General features: G+C 62.6%; 1 protein-coding gene across 12 annotated transcripts in view; it reads right to left on the reverse strand.

Annotated features, from left to right (window-relative positions):
* Positions 1 to 17,727, reverse strand: part of KIAA0513 — a 58,593-nt gene continuing 40,866 nt past the window's right edge. For 7 of the 12 annotated variants that reach the window (XM_084959340.1, XM_084959343.1, XM_021093721.2 and 4 more), the window contains 10 exons: positions 16,174 to 16,273; positions 14,547 to 14,620; positions 12,029 to 12,099; positions 10,922 to 11,126; positions 10,183 to 10,223; positions 9,640 to 9,718; positions 7,371 to 7,448; positions 3,425 to 3,505; positions 2,907 to 3,001; positions 1 to 1,912 (listed from right to left, as the gene is read on the reverse strand). In XM_084959340.1, the coding sequence (XP_084815466.1) occupies positions 1,863 to 1,912; positions 2,907 to 3,001; positions 3,425 to 3,505; positions 7,371 to 7,448; positions 9,640 to 9,718; positions 10,183 to 10,223; positions 10,922 to 11,126; positions 12,029 to 12,099; positions 14,547 to 14,620; positions 16,174 to 16,273 (874 nt within the window). In that variant the 3' untranslated portion in view covers positions 1 to 1,862. Of the gene's footprint in view, positions 1,913 to 2,906; positions 3,002 to 3,424; positions 3,506 to 6,244; positions 6,275 to 7,370; positions 7,449 to 9,639; positions 9,719 to 10,182; positions 10,224 to 10,921; positions 11,127 to 12,028; positions 12,100 to 14,546; positions 14,621 to 16,173; positions 16,274 to 17,727 lie in introns of all 12 variants that reach the window. The other 5 variants (XM_084959337.1, XM_021093719.2, XM_005664311.4 and 2 more) reach the window with 1 other exon arrangement.

The raw sequence follows: 17,727 nt of genomic DNA on the forward strand, positions 1-17,727 counted from the left end.
TTCCATACACAAATCTTATATATGCAAGGGAAGTCTTTGGGGCACCTTAGAATGAAGTCTTAATGCATATTCCAACTAACCTCTAAGAAATGACCACAGAAGCTGAGGACAGCTGGGGCCAGCCCTGCGAGGGCCCTGGGCGCAGTGCTCGCGGGGCATGGCCCTGACTCGGGGGAGGGAGCACGGCACCCCAGGGGTCATGCCCCAATGTCTCAGGAGGGGCCACACTGTCTGCAGGAGGCAGTGGAGGGGCCTGCCCCGCACACGCGTGAACTGGACGTTAGGTCTCTAAAATGCACTTGGTAGAGACACGTGTGATCGCGGGGCCCGACCCGGGGTGGGCACGCGGCAGCCTGCGTGACCCTGCCTTGCCCAGGACAGGCAAACCAGTGACACGGCTGCGCTGTGTTTAACGGCCAGAGAGGGTGACCATGCACACACACGCACACACAGCAACGAAGCCCCAGCCCACGCTCCTAGTGGAACAGTTCACACCGGCACACCAGGGTCCTGCCGTGCTTCCTGTCGCCTCTCTCATGATCGCCAAGATGTACAGTCCACAGCACAATCAACACACAGCCTTCTCTGGAACGTTCCAGGGAGGCGGCCCCGGGAGGACCACCTGGGAGCCCTGGCTGGAGGGCGGGCTATCAGGTGTGTGTGTCACATGTCTGCCAGCCGGAGGAGGAGAGGGAACCCAGGACCCAGGGCCAGGGCCGGAAGGACAGCGCCCAGGGGCCTATTTCAAGGTCAGCGAGTGGCAGGAGGGAGTGGGGGCACCAGGCTGACTGCAGCCTTCACACGGGGACAGCCAGCATGCTGTGCGCTCTGGTCAGGCTGCAGGGCCTGGGTGGGTACAAACCCAGGGGAAAAGCCCGGTTCCCGGGGTGGGTGGGGGGACTGCAGGGTCGGCGGGAAAGGGTCGCAGGGCTGGGGCCGCGCTCCCCAAGGCAGCCGAGGCTCCCAGCACCCGCGGACCGGCCCGCCCAGTGGCTGCCAGGGGCGGCGCTGCCAGGCCACCTGCCACAGCGACGCAGCCGCCTCTGTCTCACGTGAGATGAGGAGCAGGGCTGCTCGCGTTTAGAAAGGGCAGCTGTCTTGAGGCCACTGAAAAAACGTCTCTTCTGTGCTTCCTGCGGGACAGACAGCCCCAGGCGGGAGCAAGCGGACAGCTGACCAGGGACGCCCCACGTTCTGACTCGGCCCCGGACCGGGGACCAGGCCTTCTGCCACCAGGAGCACGTCCTGGCCCAGGGCCTCCCTCCCGACGGCAGGGGGATCTCTCTCCTCCTCGAGCTTCCTCTGCAGGCCCTGCCGCATGGAGAGGGGGCCGGGAAAGAGCCCACTGGCCATGGGCCGACCCTCAGAGGCCCGCTGCCCTGAGCGGCTGCCACGGGACAGGAGCCCTGGCTGCAAGGGTGACCCCGTCCTGCCTGCAGGGAGGGCTCCAGATGGTCCCCAGGACCGCCTGTGTCACTGGCGCGTGCTGGGTCACAGCCGCCCTCGCCCAGCTTCCCCCGTGCGCCCCACCCTGGCCTGCGTGAGGCTGCGACGGACACAGGGCCCGTCCTGGACCCGGCGGCCCTCTTCCACTTCTCGGTCCCGCGTCACAGGCCTGACCCTCGGGGGTGGTACAGTCACCTCGGTTTAGCTGCAGAGTCCCTGGGACACTTTGGCACGTGGGTGGGGCGCAGACGCAGGCTGAGGGGCGGCGGGGAGGACAGGCGGCCAGGTGCTTTAACCGCTAGTTCTAGGGTGGCGTGGAGCGGCTGTGGGGGCTGCCGACGTCATGCAGGGTGGGGTGACAGCCAGCCGCGGGCCCGGGCAGGCCTCCTAGGGGGCCTCGGGCCACCTCCCACGCCCTACTCAACGGCCATCTGCTCGATGTGGTCGCTCAGCAGCTTGTACTGCTCTGCAAGACAAAACGACGTTGTCTCGTGTAAGAGACGGTGACACAGACAGGGCTCCTCCTCCTCCCGGGCAGGGACGAAGCAGGACCTCCCGAGAACGGCGAGTGTGGCCTGCAGAAGGCGTGCCCTTGGCCACAAGCACACTGCCTGACGGGCACCGTCTCCTGGAAGCGGGCTCCTTGGGACCACGACGCAGCTCCTCATAGGATGTGGCAGCGGGCAGCCCCCAGGCCCGGACCCGGCTGTGGGCACATGGACCATATCAAGGGGGCTAGGCGTGGGTCCCAGAGACCACTCAGGGGCCACAGGGGAGGGAGGACAGCGTTCTCGCCCTCAGCTGGGGGGCAGGGCTGAGGACAGCACTTTGAGACGGTCCAGGGGCACCTCCCGAGGCCGCCTGTCCGCAGCCCGTTGTAACTCAGCGCAGGCTGGAGTTTTGTTTTTCAACACGGGTCTATCCACATACGTGTCTAAGTGGATGGATTTTTAGGGGACAGAGACTATTTGTAACAGGTGAGAAGACACACAAAGGCCAGCTGAGGATTAGGGCAGCTGACATCAGCAATGCACCCCCTTCCATTACACAAGCCAGAGGTTCTAGAACAACCTCGAGACACCCCCCCCCACCCCAAACCCCGGACGGCCCACGGCGGTGTGCTTCAAGAAACAAGAGCCATTTAGAAGTAAAAGCAACTTACGGCCAGAGTGACCCATGTTCAAGGTCAGAGTCTGAGCCCCACGTTCCGTCTTGACCTGGGCCCTGTCTGCCAGCACTGACCTGGCACCTGGCAGGCTCCTCTCCACCCCCCGCAACCCCCTGCCGGGGAAAATCCCACCTCCAGACATGGGCTTTGACATGGAAGGAATATGTCCGGCCGAGGCAGCCAGGAACATTCCAGGTCACATTTTGAATTAAAGTAGGGACGGTCCCCTGAGGGGTGGGAACTCCAGCCCGCGGTCCCCACGCCCCAGGCTGCCGGCTCCGCCGGGACTCACCCTCGTCCAGGTTGCCGATCACCGCCTGCTTCTTCAGAAAGTCATTGCACAGCTTCTTGTTCAGGCCGAACGCCAGCATGTTGTGCGTGAACGTGCTGTGGGGGCACAGCGGGAGCTGGCACCCTTCCCGCCTCCGGGAAAGGGAGCCGGGAGTTGGCAGGAAGGAGGCAACACCAAGCCCCTCGTCAGCCAGCCGGCAATGCTCAGGGTCAACCCGCGGGCCGCCCGGGGCGGCGTCAGGGCGGATGGATTAGGAACCCGAGTGGGGCAGCGGGAGGTGATGACGAGCTTCTGAGTGGCTCCAGAAGCCACCGCGGGAGGGACCCTGAGTCTCCCAAGGCGGCTCTCCCCTAGCCCAGCCCCCAGGTAGGAGCATCTCGTCCGGGGCCCCCTCCTCGCTGAGCCTGCGCGTCAGGAGCAGCCCCCCCACCCCCTGGCCCGCTCTCATGCCCTGGGCACTGGGTGTGGGGAGTGGGGCCTCCGTCCGGTCCCGAGGGCGGGCCGGGCCCTGCTCTCACCCCAGCTGCCCGAAGGTGATGTTTTCGTCGAACCGCAGGCTGTCGTCCCGCTCCTCCTGGGTCATGTGGCACCACCGCTCCCTGCAAGCACAGGAGGGGCGGCGGGGGCTTCAGAGCGCGGCCCCTCGCGCGCCCCACCCCTGCTCTGACCTCCAGGGGTGGCCTCTCTGACACACAGGGCACAGCCCCGCGGAGGAGCCGCTGGCTCTGCCTCTAGGAAGCGCGCCCGAGGGCTGCTCCTCCGCCCGAGGGCTCGAGACACAAACTCATGACAGCACCCGGCGCAGACGCAGAGACCCAGGACCCAGAGAGGGTGTGTGCGCAGCGGTCGCCCAGAACCTTCTCCAGGAGACGAGAAGGCCGCCCCCCCACCCTTCTCCAGGGTTCAGGGCCGCAAGCCAGCCCACATGTGACGGGGTGGGGAGGGAACTGCCCAAAGGACAGGGCCCCGCCCCGCGTCAGCAAGGAGGGGGCGACAAGAAGCCAGGAGGGGGCCCTGGGACCCGCACAGTCTCCACACCCAGGCCCTCAGGCGGGGTCCGCCCGGCCTTGGGGCCAGAAGCGCTCTGACCATACGCTGCCTGCCGGCCAGGCCAGCCTGGCTTGGCCACTGTCCCTCTCCTCCTGGGCTTCCTCCCAGCCGATGCTCACCTCACGCGGCCCTTGGGAGGGCGTGGAAGGCCCGTGGCGGTTACCCGGGGTCCGCAGCAGAGGGGGACACAGAGGCGCTGAGGAGCGCTGGGCTGGGCAACCCGACAGGGAGGGACCACGGCCCGCTCAGCGCCAGGGCTGCGGGCTCTCTGCGCAGGATCACGGGTCAGGGGTCCCGTGGGAAGCGGGTTCTTGGGAGCCGCACGAGCTCTGCATCCCTGCATGGAGCTGAGGCCACCCGATCCCTCCTTAAGGCAGAGTGTCCTTGTCCCAAGGGCCCCGGGGACCGACGGCCCCTCCACTCTCCGCCCCCGCAGCCTGGGGCACAAGAGTGAGCAGACGCACACCTCCACCGCGAGGAGAAGCCCGCTTTCCCGTCTCCCTCAAAAGACAGGCTGACCCGACAAGGCTGAGAGAAGGAAAGAGGGTGAAGAGGCACAGGGGGCGGGGGCGGGGTGATGGAGGAGCCGAAGGAAGAGGAACAGAACCAAGAACACCGACTCCTCACTCCCGTCCACCCTCCGGGCCCAGGCAGGCCACCAGTGCGGCCGCGGCTGGGCAGGAGCCACGGTCCCCAGGGCATGACAGAGGCGAGGGGCAGTGTCCCTCCCAGTCTCCTCAGGGCGACAACAGGACAGTCATGAAGACTCCAGGTACTATGCTAATCTCATCCCACGGTCCTTCCTCCTTCCCCCAGTGGCACCCTTAGGGCGGTCCAGGCACATAAATCCGCACACTTCTGCCAGGCTCGCTGTGTGCGGGTGTGCAGGCTGTGCACTGCACAACCCAGCCCACATGGAAAGGGTTCCCTTGTGGTTGTGCCGCACAGCAGCCCTGACCCAAGTGAGGAGGCGATTCCTTCTGCGGTGGCCAGGACTAGAATTGGGCCCTTTAATTTGACCTCTGAAGAATGGCACAAGGTCATGAATGATCAGGGGATGTCTACAATCCAATCCATTCCTTAAAACTGAGTTCAACACCGGTTGAGGTCTACGGAATTAAGTGGGCAGAAGGGGTATCTAAATGGCCACAGTGGGAATTTGGATGTGACCCCAGAACAGGAAGCCTCCTGAAATAGAGACATTTCTGCCTCTGACGATAGAGCAGATGCTGTCGGCAGGTCCGCCAAAGAGAAATAGGGCTGGAGGCACCAGCTTGCCCAGGGACCCAGAGCCAAGGCCTCAGCCCCCCCCCCCCCCCATCTCGCTGCAACACTCGCTCTCCTTCTGGGAGAGGCCTGGGGTGCATGTGGGTGTCCCGGGGGGACAGGCCTGGACATGCACGTCCAGACAACGGCTCTGGGTGAGGTCGCCTGTGCAGCCAGAGGCTTGCTTCTCCTTGGGGCTGAGCAGTGCGGCCCTCAGCACGCCGGGATGCTCCAGCCCTCTCAGGCCTCTGCTGGGGCGCTGGGAGGCCCTGCTGGCTCAGGGCTGGTTCATCACCCTCTACCGCCGGACGGATGGGAATTGGGGTTTTTCCACTAACAGAGGTCTCTGCTACACCTGAATGCTCCTTTGAAAGCCACGGAAAGCTGCATCAAAACCCAAGACTTTTCAAAAAACGGTAAGCACTAAAAACACATCGCTGATGAGAGGAAGTGTGCTCTGGGAAACTTCTACCCGGGAAAAAAAATCAGAAATCCTGTTTAGAATAGGCAGGCCTTTAACTCTAAAAATATCCTAGAGTGCAAACAATTAAAGCCAGACCCTACCGTGGCTGCTTCTGCAGGAGGCAGCCTGTTCTAGACATTTCTCTTCTGGGGACCCCCCCGCCTCCCGTGCACACACACAGGCCCCAGGTCACAGGGTGGCTGGAAGGAGGGGGCAGCTCAAACCTGTCAGAGTGGCCGAGGGTCTGCCAGAACCCACACGCCTCCAAGCGTGGCCTCAGGGACAGGCCCTCAGGCCAACCCTCAGCTGCCCGGAGGCATCAGTGAGCAGCAAGTGAAGCTGCGGGAGTGGTTCTGGGGTCTGCTTGGGGCCGCTGGAGCAGCCAGTGGAGCGGAGGCTGGACCTCACTGCCCTCCTCTCGGGGGTCCCCTGCCGTCCCCAGGCTTCCCGGCGCGGGGCCCGCGGGCAGTGAGTCGCCCTCGCGTCTGGGCGCCCCCCACCGCCCCCGGTGGCCCCGGAAGGCCCCGCCCTGTCCGTGGACAGTCAAGTGGACACACACCTCTTTTCCTCCTCCTCTCCAGCATCCCCTCTGGAGCGGCAGCAGAAACAGGTAAACAGAGGAACACGTCAAAGTCAAGAAAAACAGATGGAAAGGGAACAAGCGCGGGAAGGGGGTCATCGGGGCCGAGACGGAGCTGGACACGGGTTCCAGGGCTGCGGGCCTGGGAGTCTGAGGGCAAAGCAACGCGCGAAGCCCTCGTCTACAGCCCTGCCCCTCGTCTGGTCTCCCGGCAGACTGGAGAAGTCTCTCTCTCGAATCCTCGGGAACATTCCAGCCTCTCCTTCTATGTGCTGCCCCTTCCTCCCCGGAGGCGCAGCCGCAGCGGGCTGTCAAGGGGCACGAGGCGGACCCTCTCGCCCCCCAAAAGAAAGACCTCACTTGAGATCCCCAAGTGCTAGTGGAGCCAAGCTTTCAACCACAGGCCTCTGCCCTCCCCCGCCAGGAGGAAGGTTAAGGGGGCCACCCTGTCAGAGACGGGGGGGTTCGTGGCATTGACGGGAAGAGACTCCAAGACATCAGAGCCCCGTGACTGGGGGGTGGGGGGGACAGTAAAGTGACCCGGGCCTGGGAGGCTGCTGTGGCCGGGGACCTCAGCTCGGGCAGCCAGAGAGAGAGCCGAGCACCTGCCCCGCACCCCATGGAACGCTTTACAAGAGGGGTCTTTGCGGTGGCGGGGCTGCCCTGGGCGAGCTGAAGGTCTGTTCAGGTGCAGCCCGGGGCACTGAGGGCCAGGTCACAACTTTCCCAGGCGGGCGTCCTGCCCCCGGAGCCCCCACTGTGGGCCCGGCTGGAGGAAGTCAGGTTTCGCGCAGAGGCAGAGGGGGTCCGAAGGGGGCCTGAGGGTTTCGCCCCGTGGGAGGTGGCATTCTTCAGAAGGGTCAGGCCAGCTCATGCCGGAGCCCCGGGCAGGAAGCACGCATGCAAGCTGAGCCCCCCACCCCCCGAAGCTGCGTGCCCAGGGCCCCCAGGCAGCTTGCGGGGTGCGGGGCCGGGCGGGGGTGAGGGAGAGACACTGCCCCCTCGCAGCCTCAGTCCTTGTGCTCTCCTTCAGAAACAGGCAAACAGAGCCTCCCCAGTGCTCCTCCCGAGGCAGGGCGGGCGCAGGCCCGGACGTGGCTCCTACCTGGTGGTGGGGGACCGCTTTCTCCTCTCGCAGTGGACAGCGTCGAAGAAGGCCGCGTTCCAGAACCTCAGCGTGTGCCTGCAAGACAGAGGAGGCGGGACAGCCCGTCTCAGGCCACCGGAGGGATAAGCAAGCGGAGCCTCAGGGAGAAGAGAACGAGCACGTGCCTCGACCCTAAACGGAGCTGGCTCCCCGGGCGGCAGTGTCCTGGGGCGTCTGCCCGGCTCCCGGGAGGGGAGCCCATGACCTGGGGGACAGGCAGGAGTGCAGGGGACGGCGGGGCCGGGGACGCCCTGGACTCAGCAGGTCAAAGGTGAAGCCGCCACCTGCAGGATACGGGCCATGGCCCGTTTCCCCTTCTCTGCCTCCCACCAAGGCTCCCAAGAGGAATCAGAGGCTTTGGGGAGAGCTGCTTTTCTAGAACAGAGTCCGGTAACATACAGGAGAACCTGGCAGGGACAGGCCAGAGAGCAAACAGATTTGCAGGCACAGACGAGAGAACCGTTCTTCCCAAAGAACACGGCTGGCAAACCCATAGCACATCGGCCAAATCCAGCCGCTGCCGGATTGTGTAAATCCAGCTTCATGGGATCACGGCCAGGCCCACGCACATACGTCCTGGCTGTGGCGGAGTGCAGCGGTTGTCGGCAAAGCCTGAAACTTTTAGCTCCCGGCCCTTTACAGAAAAGGGTGCTGATGGGGATCCGGTGGCGTTGCCGTGAGCTGTGGTGTCGGCGGCAGATGCAGCGTGGATCCCGTGTTGCTGTGGCTGTGGTGTAGACCGGCAGCTGCAGCTCTGATTCAACCCCTAGCCTTGGAACTTCCACATGCCGCAGGTGCAGCCCTAAAAACTAAAAAATAAATAAATAATAATAATAATATTAAGTGCGCTGAGCCCCATTACAAATGATGGCACAGCAGCCGTGTCGAGCCCCGATGGACCTGAGCTAAATCATGGGCAGGTGGGACCCGGACTGGCCGGCTGCTCCATCCCCGCCTCCACCTGAGCCTGGCCCAGCAAGGGGGTGGCCCCCTCACGGAGGCTGCGGGCCACACGCCCCACACGCCCTGATCTGCTGTGGCCAAGTTCTCCCACGGCTGGACTTCACGGGAGGGGCACGTCTGACACCCGCTGGTTCCAGGTGCTAGAACGCTGCCAGCCTGTGAGTAAATCAACCTGCTGAAAGCTGGCTCGGGGCAAGACAGAGGGCAAGGCCTGCCCTGCCCCCGTCTCCCACTCCCACCAGGCCCTTCACACAGATGTGTTATCTGTACAGACCGAGGAGCTAACGCACGGTCCCTAGCACGCACTCCCGTGAAGGGTGCCAGAGCGGGTTAGCATGCTCGTGCAACCGTGCAACCGCCACCGCTGTCCGTTTCCAGAACATTTTCATCGGCCCATGAAGCAAAGCACTGACTCCCAGCCCCCGCACGCCCCAGCCCCTGGCAACCACAGCGCTGCTCTGTGTCCGGGAGTGACTTCCTGGACGTCTCATGCAAAGACACCACGCGCGTGGTCTTTGGCGTCTGGCTTCGATCCCTTAGCGGCGAGTTTTCCAGGGCCGCCCAGGCTGTGGCAGCTGAGGGGGCCCCATCCGGCCACATGGCTGAGGAAGGGCCCACATCTAGAGTATCCGCACATCTGGGGGCCACCGAGATGGACGTGCAGGATGCTGCCACCCTTGGGCGCTTAGAAATAATGCTGTCACGCACACGTGCGCATAAGCGTTTGCTTGAGCACCTGCTTTCAGCTCTCTCGAGGCTGGAGCGAAGCTGCTGGGGGACCCGAGCTGCCTCCATTGAACCTCCGAGGAAGTGCCAGGGCGCCCTTCACAGAGGCTGCCTGCCGGGCAACCCCACCAGCCGGGCTCGAGGCTCCAATTTCCGCACATCCTCTCCAACGCTCACAGCCACCTGTGCTTTGTCATTTTCGTTTTGCAGTTGCACCCGCGGCATATGGAGGTTCCCAGGCTAGCGCTCTAACGGGAGCTGGAGCCACCGGCCTATGCCACAGCCAGAGCAACGCGGGATCCGAGCCGCGTTTGCAACCTACACCACAGCTCACAGCCATACCGGATTCTTAACCCACGGAGCGAGGCCAGGGGTTCAAACCTGCATCCTCACAGACACCTTGTCTGGGTGCTTAACCCACTGAACCACAACGGGAACTCCCCATCCCCCTCTTCTGCTTGGCCCTCCCACAGCGAGGGGCGTGGCGGCCTTCACTTCTGACGGCGAGTGGGCGCCCTGCAGGCGGTAGCAGCCTTACCAGATGGGCTGCTGCTTCAGGTGCGTGTACAGGTAGATCTTCTGCCCCCTCCGCTCCTCCTCCGGGCTGCAAACTGTCACTGCGGGGGGCGGGGGGGGGGGAGGAGGCTGAGCGAGGCAGATCCCATGGAAACTCTCCCTGCAGGCCCCGCGTCCCCCCAGAGGTCATACAAATAAGCAGCCACTATTTCCTGGTGCCTGCTCAGCTGCCCACAGCCGTCATGATGCCCTCGGCCTGGCAGTGGGGACTCCTCCCCAGGGAGGGGCCGGGGACCAGCCTCCCCACCCTCACGATGCTTTCCGTGACCTCCCTGGGGGGAGGCGTTATCCCCAGAGCGGGTTTTTCCGTGGAAATTCAATATGAGGTTACAGGAGCCGAGAGCAGCGGGGCCTCAGGCCTGGCAGCACCCCTGCTCCAGAGGAGCTGGAGTCCAGGACGTTTGGGGATCTGTCAGCAGGGGCGGCCGGTTCCCTGGGCTGGGCGGAGACCACGCAGAGCTGCTGCGATGCCGCCCGAGGGCCTGAGAGCCCAGGAGGCACTCACCTGTCCCCGGTGGCTTCTCCTGGGGCTTGTCCTCTTCCTCCCTTGGGGACACAAACCACAGGGGTGACAAAATGACCCCAGAGCTTCTCAAAGAACCCTTTCACGTTGACGGAAGGGGTCACGTCTCACGACACCGTGGACTTTTGAGGTGGGTTTCTCTGAATCAGCGTTTACGACATGGAAGCTCTGTCTACCAGTCGCCAGTCTTTGCAAACTGCGACATGCTATGCAGGCTTCCTTGTGCCTTTTCTCTGAGTCCCAAACTGTCTGGACCAGGGGAGGAATAAAGCCAAGTTGCCTGGTTGGAACGGAGCCACCAGAGGGGACGCGGGGACCAGGAGACGTCCCCCTTTCTTTGTGGGAGTCTCAGTTCTACGCTGTCCTGAAGCGCCTGGCCCCACGGTCACCCCGGGGGGGACGTGCCGTCTCCTCGCCTTCATCTGCTCCGGGAGCACAAGCTCTCACCCCAGGAGAAGCAGGACGGAGGGCTGTCATCTCCCTCCCACCTACTGACAACCTGCACATGGAAACAGGGACTCCTGGGGGTACCCCTGTATGTTAGCAAACGGGGGGCATTTGGAAACCCCAGAAAACTGCAGGATGAGGCGGCACGCTGGGCGGGCAGCCGTGTTTCCCAGGAGGGGCTCGGAGCCTCCAACAGGCAGGGGCGAGCAGACGCTCCCGGCGGGCTCGGTCAGCAGGTCAGGTCCCCCATCGCAGCCGCGGGCGGGGCACTCACTCGCTTCTCCTGGCCAGGGGCCCCTTGGGCTTGGTCTCCAGCCCGAAGAAGCCCTTGACGTTCTCCGTCTTGGCCGACGTGTTCTTCAGCAGCCGCTCGGCAATGTCCTTCTTCTCCGCCAGCCAGCTGTTGGCCGACCTCAAGTAGGCGTCGATGCTCCCCGCCGGCTTCTCCTTGGTTTCCGAGGGGAGCAGCTGCGGCTTCCCTGGAGCGCAGGGGCGCGGGGTGAGCATGAGGCAGAGACCTCGGAGGGCGGGTGGGGTCCTGGGGGTGGGCTAGGCCGTCTCCCTCTGCCATCGTGGGCGCGCCCCGGCTCTCTGGCTGAGCCCCCACTGGGCACCAGCCAGCCAGGTGCCACCAGGGGCTGAAGGGGAAACAGGCGGGGATCCAGCCCCAAGGAAGCAGCAGGTCCAGAGGAGTGAGCGATGCCCAAGTGGCGCAGGGGGATGGAGGAGGACTGGCTTTCCCCGCGGCGGGAAGAGGCGGGCAGCGGCCAGATGGCCCTGAGCGCCCCCGGGCCGGTTCTGGAACAGGAGGGCCCGGACGCGGTGACGGGAGGAGGGCGGCCAGGGAAGGAGGCGCACTCCTCCCGCTGCCTTTGGAATGAGGCCCAGGTGCCCCCTTCGGGTCACAGGGCTCCGGGGGCGGGAAGGAGGCCAGCACTGGCGCTGCACGGACCAGCTCCAGTCCAGGTGCAGGTCCCTAGCAAGTGTCTGATGTCGCATCAGGAGGCCCCAGTGCAAGGAGCCAGGGGAGCTCAGCCCACACTCTGCACAAAGGCAGCTCCAGCCCAGGGCCCAGGGCTGCTCCTCTGCACCGCACCCCGGCTGCCCCGGTGCACATTTGGCCAAAACACGGACCGACGGCTCCCGCCCCGCAGCCCCAGCACCTGCCCTGAGAAGTCCCGCCTGTGGGTTTCTACCCTTGTTTCCTCGTGGCCAGAAGCGTCAGCCTCCTGACCGCCCCGTGGACCACTCCCTTCCCCTGTTCTAGGGGGACCCCTCACCATGGGCCCCTCCCTATCAGGCCTCGCAGCTTCGCCTTTAACGGGGACGAAACCCGAGGCAGGCTGGCGGGTCCCAGGCCCCACCCCCCGGGGGGACTCACCGATGTAGTAGTAGGTGAAACACATGGTCATGAGACTCTTGGCTGGTGCGAAGTCATCCATCTGATGACACCTGCAGGGGAGGAGGGCGACTGGCTGAAGGAAGCTTCCAGCTGATGCTCCCACCGCACATGCACAAGGTGACACCGACAGGCTTTGCACAGCAGGCCCTCCCTCCCCCGGCGCTGCAGAGGAGAAGCCACAGAAATGACTCCCCTAGTCCAAGGAGCGAGTCACCCGTTGGCTCACCGCCTGGGAGCGGGGCTGATTCTGGGCAGGAAGGAGCTCGCCTTCTGTCAGCCTGGCCTCTCCCACCTGCTCTTGGAGCAGCCCGGGCCCAGGACGCTCGACCCCACACCAAGGAGCAGCCCCAGAACTGGAGAGCGGGCCTCAGGTCTCAGGCCCACACTGGAGGCCCCGGACACCTTGCAGCCTGTCGTTCTCAGGAACAAGCAGGGACTTAGATGACCCACCCCAGACAGACAGGGGCGGCCCTGGCCCCTTCGTGGGCCCACCCCAGAACCCCGGCCTCAGGGCCCGAGGATGCGCATTTGCCAACAAGCTGCCACGGGAAGCCGATGTTCCGAGGCTCCCGGTCCAGGAGCAACACTTGGAGATGGGCTGGGAATTCAAAGACCTACCAACTCCACGGCACTTGCTGAGGAGCAAAGCATTACCTAGCAGAGCTCCGATAAGCTACGACAGTCCTGCACACAGCAAGGCTCATGCTTACACCACCACGCCAGACTCCCGGCAGCCAGAGGAAGCGACACGCACGGACCCATCCAACTTCACAAACACGAAAGGGGGGACAGTGCCAAAGGAGGCTTGTCTGCCGCTAGGAATTTGGACCATTACAGGTGCAAAAGCTACAGCAATGTTCACTGCGACACTGTGACCCAGAGCAGGAGAGGAAGAGCGATGGGCTGACCGCCCACCAACGGCGCCCGCGCCCATCAGTCACGGTACATTCTCACGCGCCTGCACGGGAACACCTCGCAGCCGTTCACAGCGGCAGCGCTGTGTGTGAGCCCATGCACGGGGCTGTCTCTTGGGGAAAAAAACGCGTGTTTGCCCATGAGTGTGCACCACGGGCCGTGCTGACCCCAGGCCGGGGACCGCGAGTGGGAGAAGAGGCCGCAAGAGCCTTTCCTCTCCTCTCAGCCTCGGGGCCGTCCATCCGGCTTCCTCGCATCCTTCCCTTCCTGCTTTGTTTTCAACTTTGGACAAGTACTGCTTAAAAAAACAAAGCCCCCCCCCACCCCCCGCCGCCAAAAAAGGAGGAAAAACTAGTCAACAGAAACATTCTAGACAGCGTGAAGGCCATTTTTGTTTAGCTTTTAAAATAAAAACAATCAAATAAATCTAAAAGGCAAACTTCTAATTTTTTTTTTTTTTTTTTTTGCAGCCTTACAAAAATACATATGCTCACCAAGAGAAAGATACTGCACGTGGTAGGACTGGAACTTGGATTTAACTGCTTCCCCCCAGTTTTACTTATTTAAGGAAACATTGAAAGAAAAGTTGTGACTTAAATAAGTGCGTTGCCATGTGGGACAGGTGCCATCTACACAAAATCCGGGTTCGCGAAAAGGCCATGGGCACAAATGCCAGAGGCAGCGGCGTCTTCAGGGCAGGAGAGTGAGCTGACCCCTCCACCTGCGGCTGCTCGGACGCAGCTGTGGACGCGCTCCCGGGGGCGAGGACACTGTCCCTCCACCCCGCCAGCTCCGACACCCAGGCTCCTCCCCCAGGAGCACCCTGAGCAAGTGCCGGAAAAACAGGGGCTCCTCTCTGAGCCACGTTCCTCCAGCACGCGCCCCTGTCCACGGGGCCAGAGGGCGCCGGGAGGCACCGAGACACAGGGAGCAGCCACACTTCCACGCGGAGAAAAGGGAAAGCAAGAGTGAAGAGGGGGCTCGGGGCTGGAAGGACGCAGGGACACGGAGACGAGGGGACCTCCCTTCCCCACGCCTTGCCCCCCATCCTCAGAGGCCCCCGGCTCAGCCCCCCAGGCAGATGCAGCCCCTCCGGCTCATCCTGGGAGGCACGTCCAGCTCTGATGCGAGTCAGGACCTTAAGAAGGGGCCGAGGCCTAGAGCCAGGGCCTCGGGAGGAGGAGCCCCGCGAGCCACGCAGCCTGGCTCCCCGGCCACCCAGAGCCCACACTGTCTGGCATGCCCTCTGTGACACGAGGCTCGGGCCCATCTCTCTAAGTGGGCGGTCACCCCGTGTCAGGGCCGTCACCGCAGGCAAGCCGGAGCCCGCCAGAGCTCCGCGCGGGTCATCACAGCCTGTCCCGGGACGCGCACGGCGGGCTGACTCACGCCCAGCGGGGCCTCAATCTCTACCGCCGGGTGGGACCACTCGGCGACTCGTGGGATGCCCGTCGCGACGTCTAGCTGACGCCGGCGGTGTCAGAGCAGCGGGGCGAGGACACGAGGGGCGGTTACTCGCGGCTGGGGTCTCGTGGGCGGGAAGGGAGGGAGGGTGGAGGCTCTGGGCGGCAGCGCCACTTACTCGAACAGGACCACGGCAAAGGACTGCACCAGCCGGTAGAAGGTGGGCTCCGAGACGCACTTGGAGTTGCAGCGCTGGCCGGGAAGAGGGCAGACACGTCACGGGGGGCAGAGGTGCCCTCAGCCTGGCATCTCTAAACACAGCTGGGGTGCGGGCCCGGGATGGGCCTGCTCTTCAGAAACCAAGACCCAGCCGAGGGCTGGCCCTGCGCCCCCATCGCTCCGAGCACAGGCGGGCGTTTCCCGCGTGGTCTTAGGAGATTTTAAAAACTAGGAACTGGACACACTCTCACCCACGGGAGCTACGGAAGGACAGGACCCCAAGGTGACAACACTGGCTCTTCTCTGGATGGAAGACGTACGGGCACTTTCTCTATGTTTGCTTTTCTGCATTTTCTCTCTTTTTTTTTTTCGGCCGTGCCCACAGCATGCAGAAGCCCTTGAGCCAGGGATCAAACCCGAGCCACAGTAGTAACAATGCTGGGTCCTTAACCCACTAGGCCACCAGGGAACTCTTCATCTGCACTTTCTAATCTTTCTGTGGAGAATAAGTTATTTGTGATAAAAACACTTTGAGGAGGCAGTTCCCGTTGTGGCACAGTGGTTAACGAATCTGACTAGGAACCATGAGGTTGCGGGTTCGATCCCTGGCCTTGCTCAGTGGGTTAAGGATCCAGCATTGCCGTGAGCTGTGTTGTAGGTCACTGATGTGGCTCGGATCCCGCATTGCTGTGGCTCTGGCGTAGGCAGGCGGCTAAAGCTCCGATTCGACCCCTGGCCTGGGAACCTCCATATGCCGCAGGAGCGGCCCAAGAAATGGCAAAAAGACAAAAAAAAAAAACCACAAAAACACAAACTTTGAGGAGGAGTTCCCATCGTGCTGCAGTGGAAATGAATCGGACGAGGAACCATGAAGTGGCGGGTTCGATCCCTGACCCCAATGGGTTAAGGATCTGGCATTGCCGTGAGCTGTGGTGTAGGCCAGCAGCTGAAGCTCCAGTTTCACCCCTGGCCCAGGAACCTCTATATGCTATGGGTGCGGCCCTAAAACGACAAACAAACAAACAAAAAAACACCTTAAAAATTAAAAAATTAATCCACCTCACAGAAAAAAAAAAAAAAAAAGAATCTACTGACTATTTAAAAACTTAATTCTCATCTGAATTTACCTGGCTGTCACTGTCTTGAATATTTTATCTTTACAAAAACTGAGTGTTGTGGACTACTGAATAAAAACCTGAATGGGAGCTCTCCTGTGGCACAGTGGGTTCGGATCTGGCAATGTTACTACAGCGGCTCGGGTCGCTGCTCTGGCACAGGTTTGATGCCTGGCCCGGGTACTTCCACATGCCCCAGGCACGGCCAAAAAAACAAAACAAGGAGGGAAAAAACCCTGCATGGACACAGCCCGTGCACTTGTCTTTAAAAAAATGAGCTTTTTTGGAATTCCCTGGGGTTGGGGGGCCATCATCCTTTTGGGGGCACTGCCCACTGTCGTAAGCGGGGTTTGAGAGCATCTCTAGGCAAGTTTCACATTGTTTTTCTGGTGGGTCATTTCCCTCGACTCCTTCGTTTCTCCAGCGAGGAGGAGCTGCCCGCGCCAGAGCGCCCCCGCGTCACCCTCTTACCTGGGCGCTCACGTACCGGGCAAACCATTCCCGGGCTTTGCCGTTCTCACTGCTGCAGTGCTCCCCGAACTTGGCCTTCTCCTCCTGGTCCAAGTCCTCCCTGAAAAAGAAGGCAGAGGGGAAACGAAACAGAAACCCCTCAACCCCCTGGACCGAGAAAGGTTCCTGTGGGGCAGAGGCAGGACGGGAGCCCGGAGCACAGCCGGCCCTGGGCCCCGCACCACGGAACCCCCGCTGCCCTCACCCGCCACGTGCGGACGCCTGACCTACAGCAGCTCATCTCGCCGTCTGGGTCACCCCAGGAGGCAGTGTGTCATTTCTGTTTCAAAGAGGAGGAGACGGGCTCAGAGAATGAGACACCGCTGAGGCGCAGTGAGCAGGAGCCCCAGCCAGACGTCCTGGCTCCAAAGCCCACGAGCCTCCCCGACGCCCGCCTCAGTGAGGTCCAGGCACCTGCAAGGGCTTGGCTCTCCAGCTCGCCCGGCTTCCCACTAGTCTCGGGTGCTGACATCAGCAGGGAGCCCCCGCTGGAGTCAGGAATTCCTAATGTGCTCGGTCCCACTGAGCCGAAAAACACCGAGGGGTCTGCTGCCCCTCCGACACTGGAAGGAGGACGCGGCGGCTCACCCCTCCGCGCTTCGGCAGAGCCAGTCTGCCTGCCTCTCTGACCTCCCCCGGCTCCGTCTGTGAGGGGAAGACGGAGGGACCCCGGGCCTGGGCTCACTGCCACCAGGGCGAATGAAATGCTTGCCTCATCTCAAACCACTTGCAATCATCTCCATGGGGGGCCAGTATTCTACCCCAAATGGGAAGACTAAAACGGGGAAGCTGAAGATCCCCTGGCTGGTGCGGTTTCATTTATTCAAGGTTTTGCAGAAAACACCTTGGTCTTATTTCCCCCAAAACAACAACAGCAGAGGAAGTGTGAGGATCAGCCCGGTGCGTGCGGGTCTCTCGGAACGTGCCTGCGAACGCACCTGACGCGGCTCTCCGTGCCCCGCACTGCCCACAGGCTGCCACAAATGCAAACTGGCCTTCCTGGCAGATTAGCAAGCTTCTGGGCCTTTTTTCTCCCCTTTGCATTAACTGGGTGTGCTCAGAGAAAGCTGGCGAATTGCCACACAAAACCCGGAGGACGCCCGTCCACTGCTCTCCCAGAAGGCCTGATAATCGCACAGCAAAGCAGGTTGGGGAGCCGTTGAAGATTTGTATCCGAGACCGTGGCCCCTCCTAACCACTCGGATAAGTGAGGCCACACCCGGAGAAGGTGGACATTGACCTGCCAGTAACGAACGAGGGGGCTGAATCACAGCAGGAAACACCCGCCTTGCTGGGTGGTGTCAACCAGCACAGTCTTCTTAGGCGTGAACCACACAGGGAGAGTCCCTCGGACCAAGGCTCCTCAGACCCCCACGTGTGCACATCTACTGGTTTAAAGGCAGATTCGGACCCGGGGGGTTGGGTGCGGGCCAGGACTCTGCATTTCTCACAAGCTCCCGTGATGCTGATGCTGCAGGTCAGGTCAGCGCTGACCTGGGGAGCGAGAGCTGCAGC

This window comes from Sus scrofa, chromosome 6 (genome assembly GCF_054392235.1).
Source record: "Sus scrofa isolate SSC_HxYL_T2T_F1_AM1 chromosome 6, Sscrofa_HxYL_maternal_Yorkshire_Landrace_v2.0, whole genome shotgun sequence".
NCBI classification, from domain to species: domain Eukaryota; kingdom Metazoa; phylum Chordata; class Mammalia; order Artiodactyla; family Suidae; genus Sus; species Sus scrofa.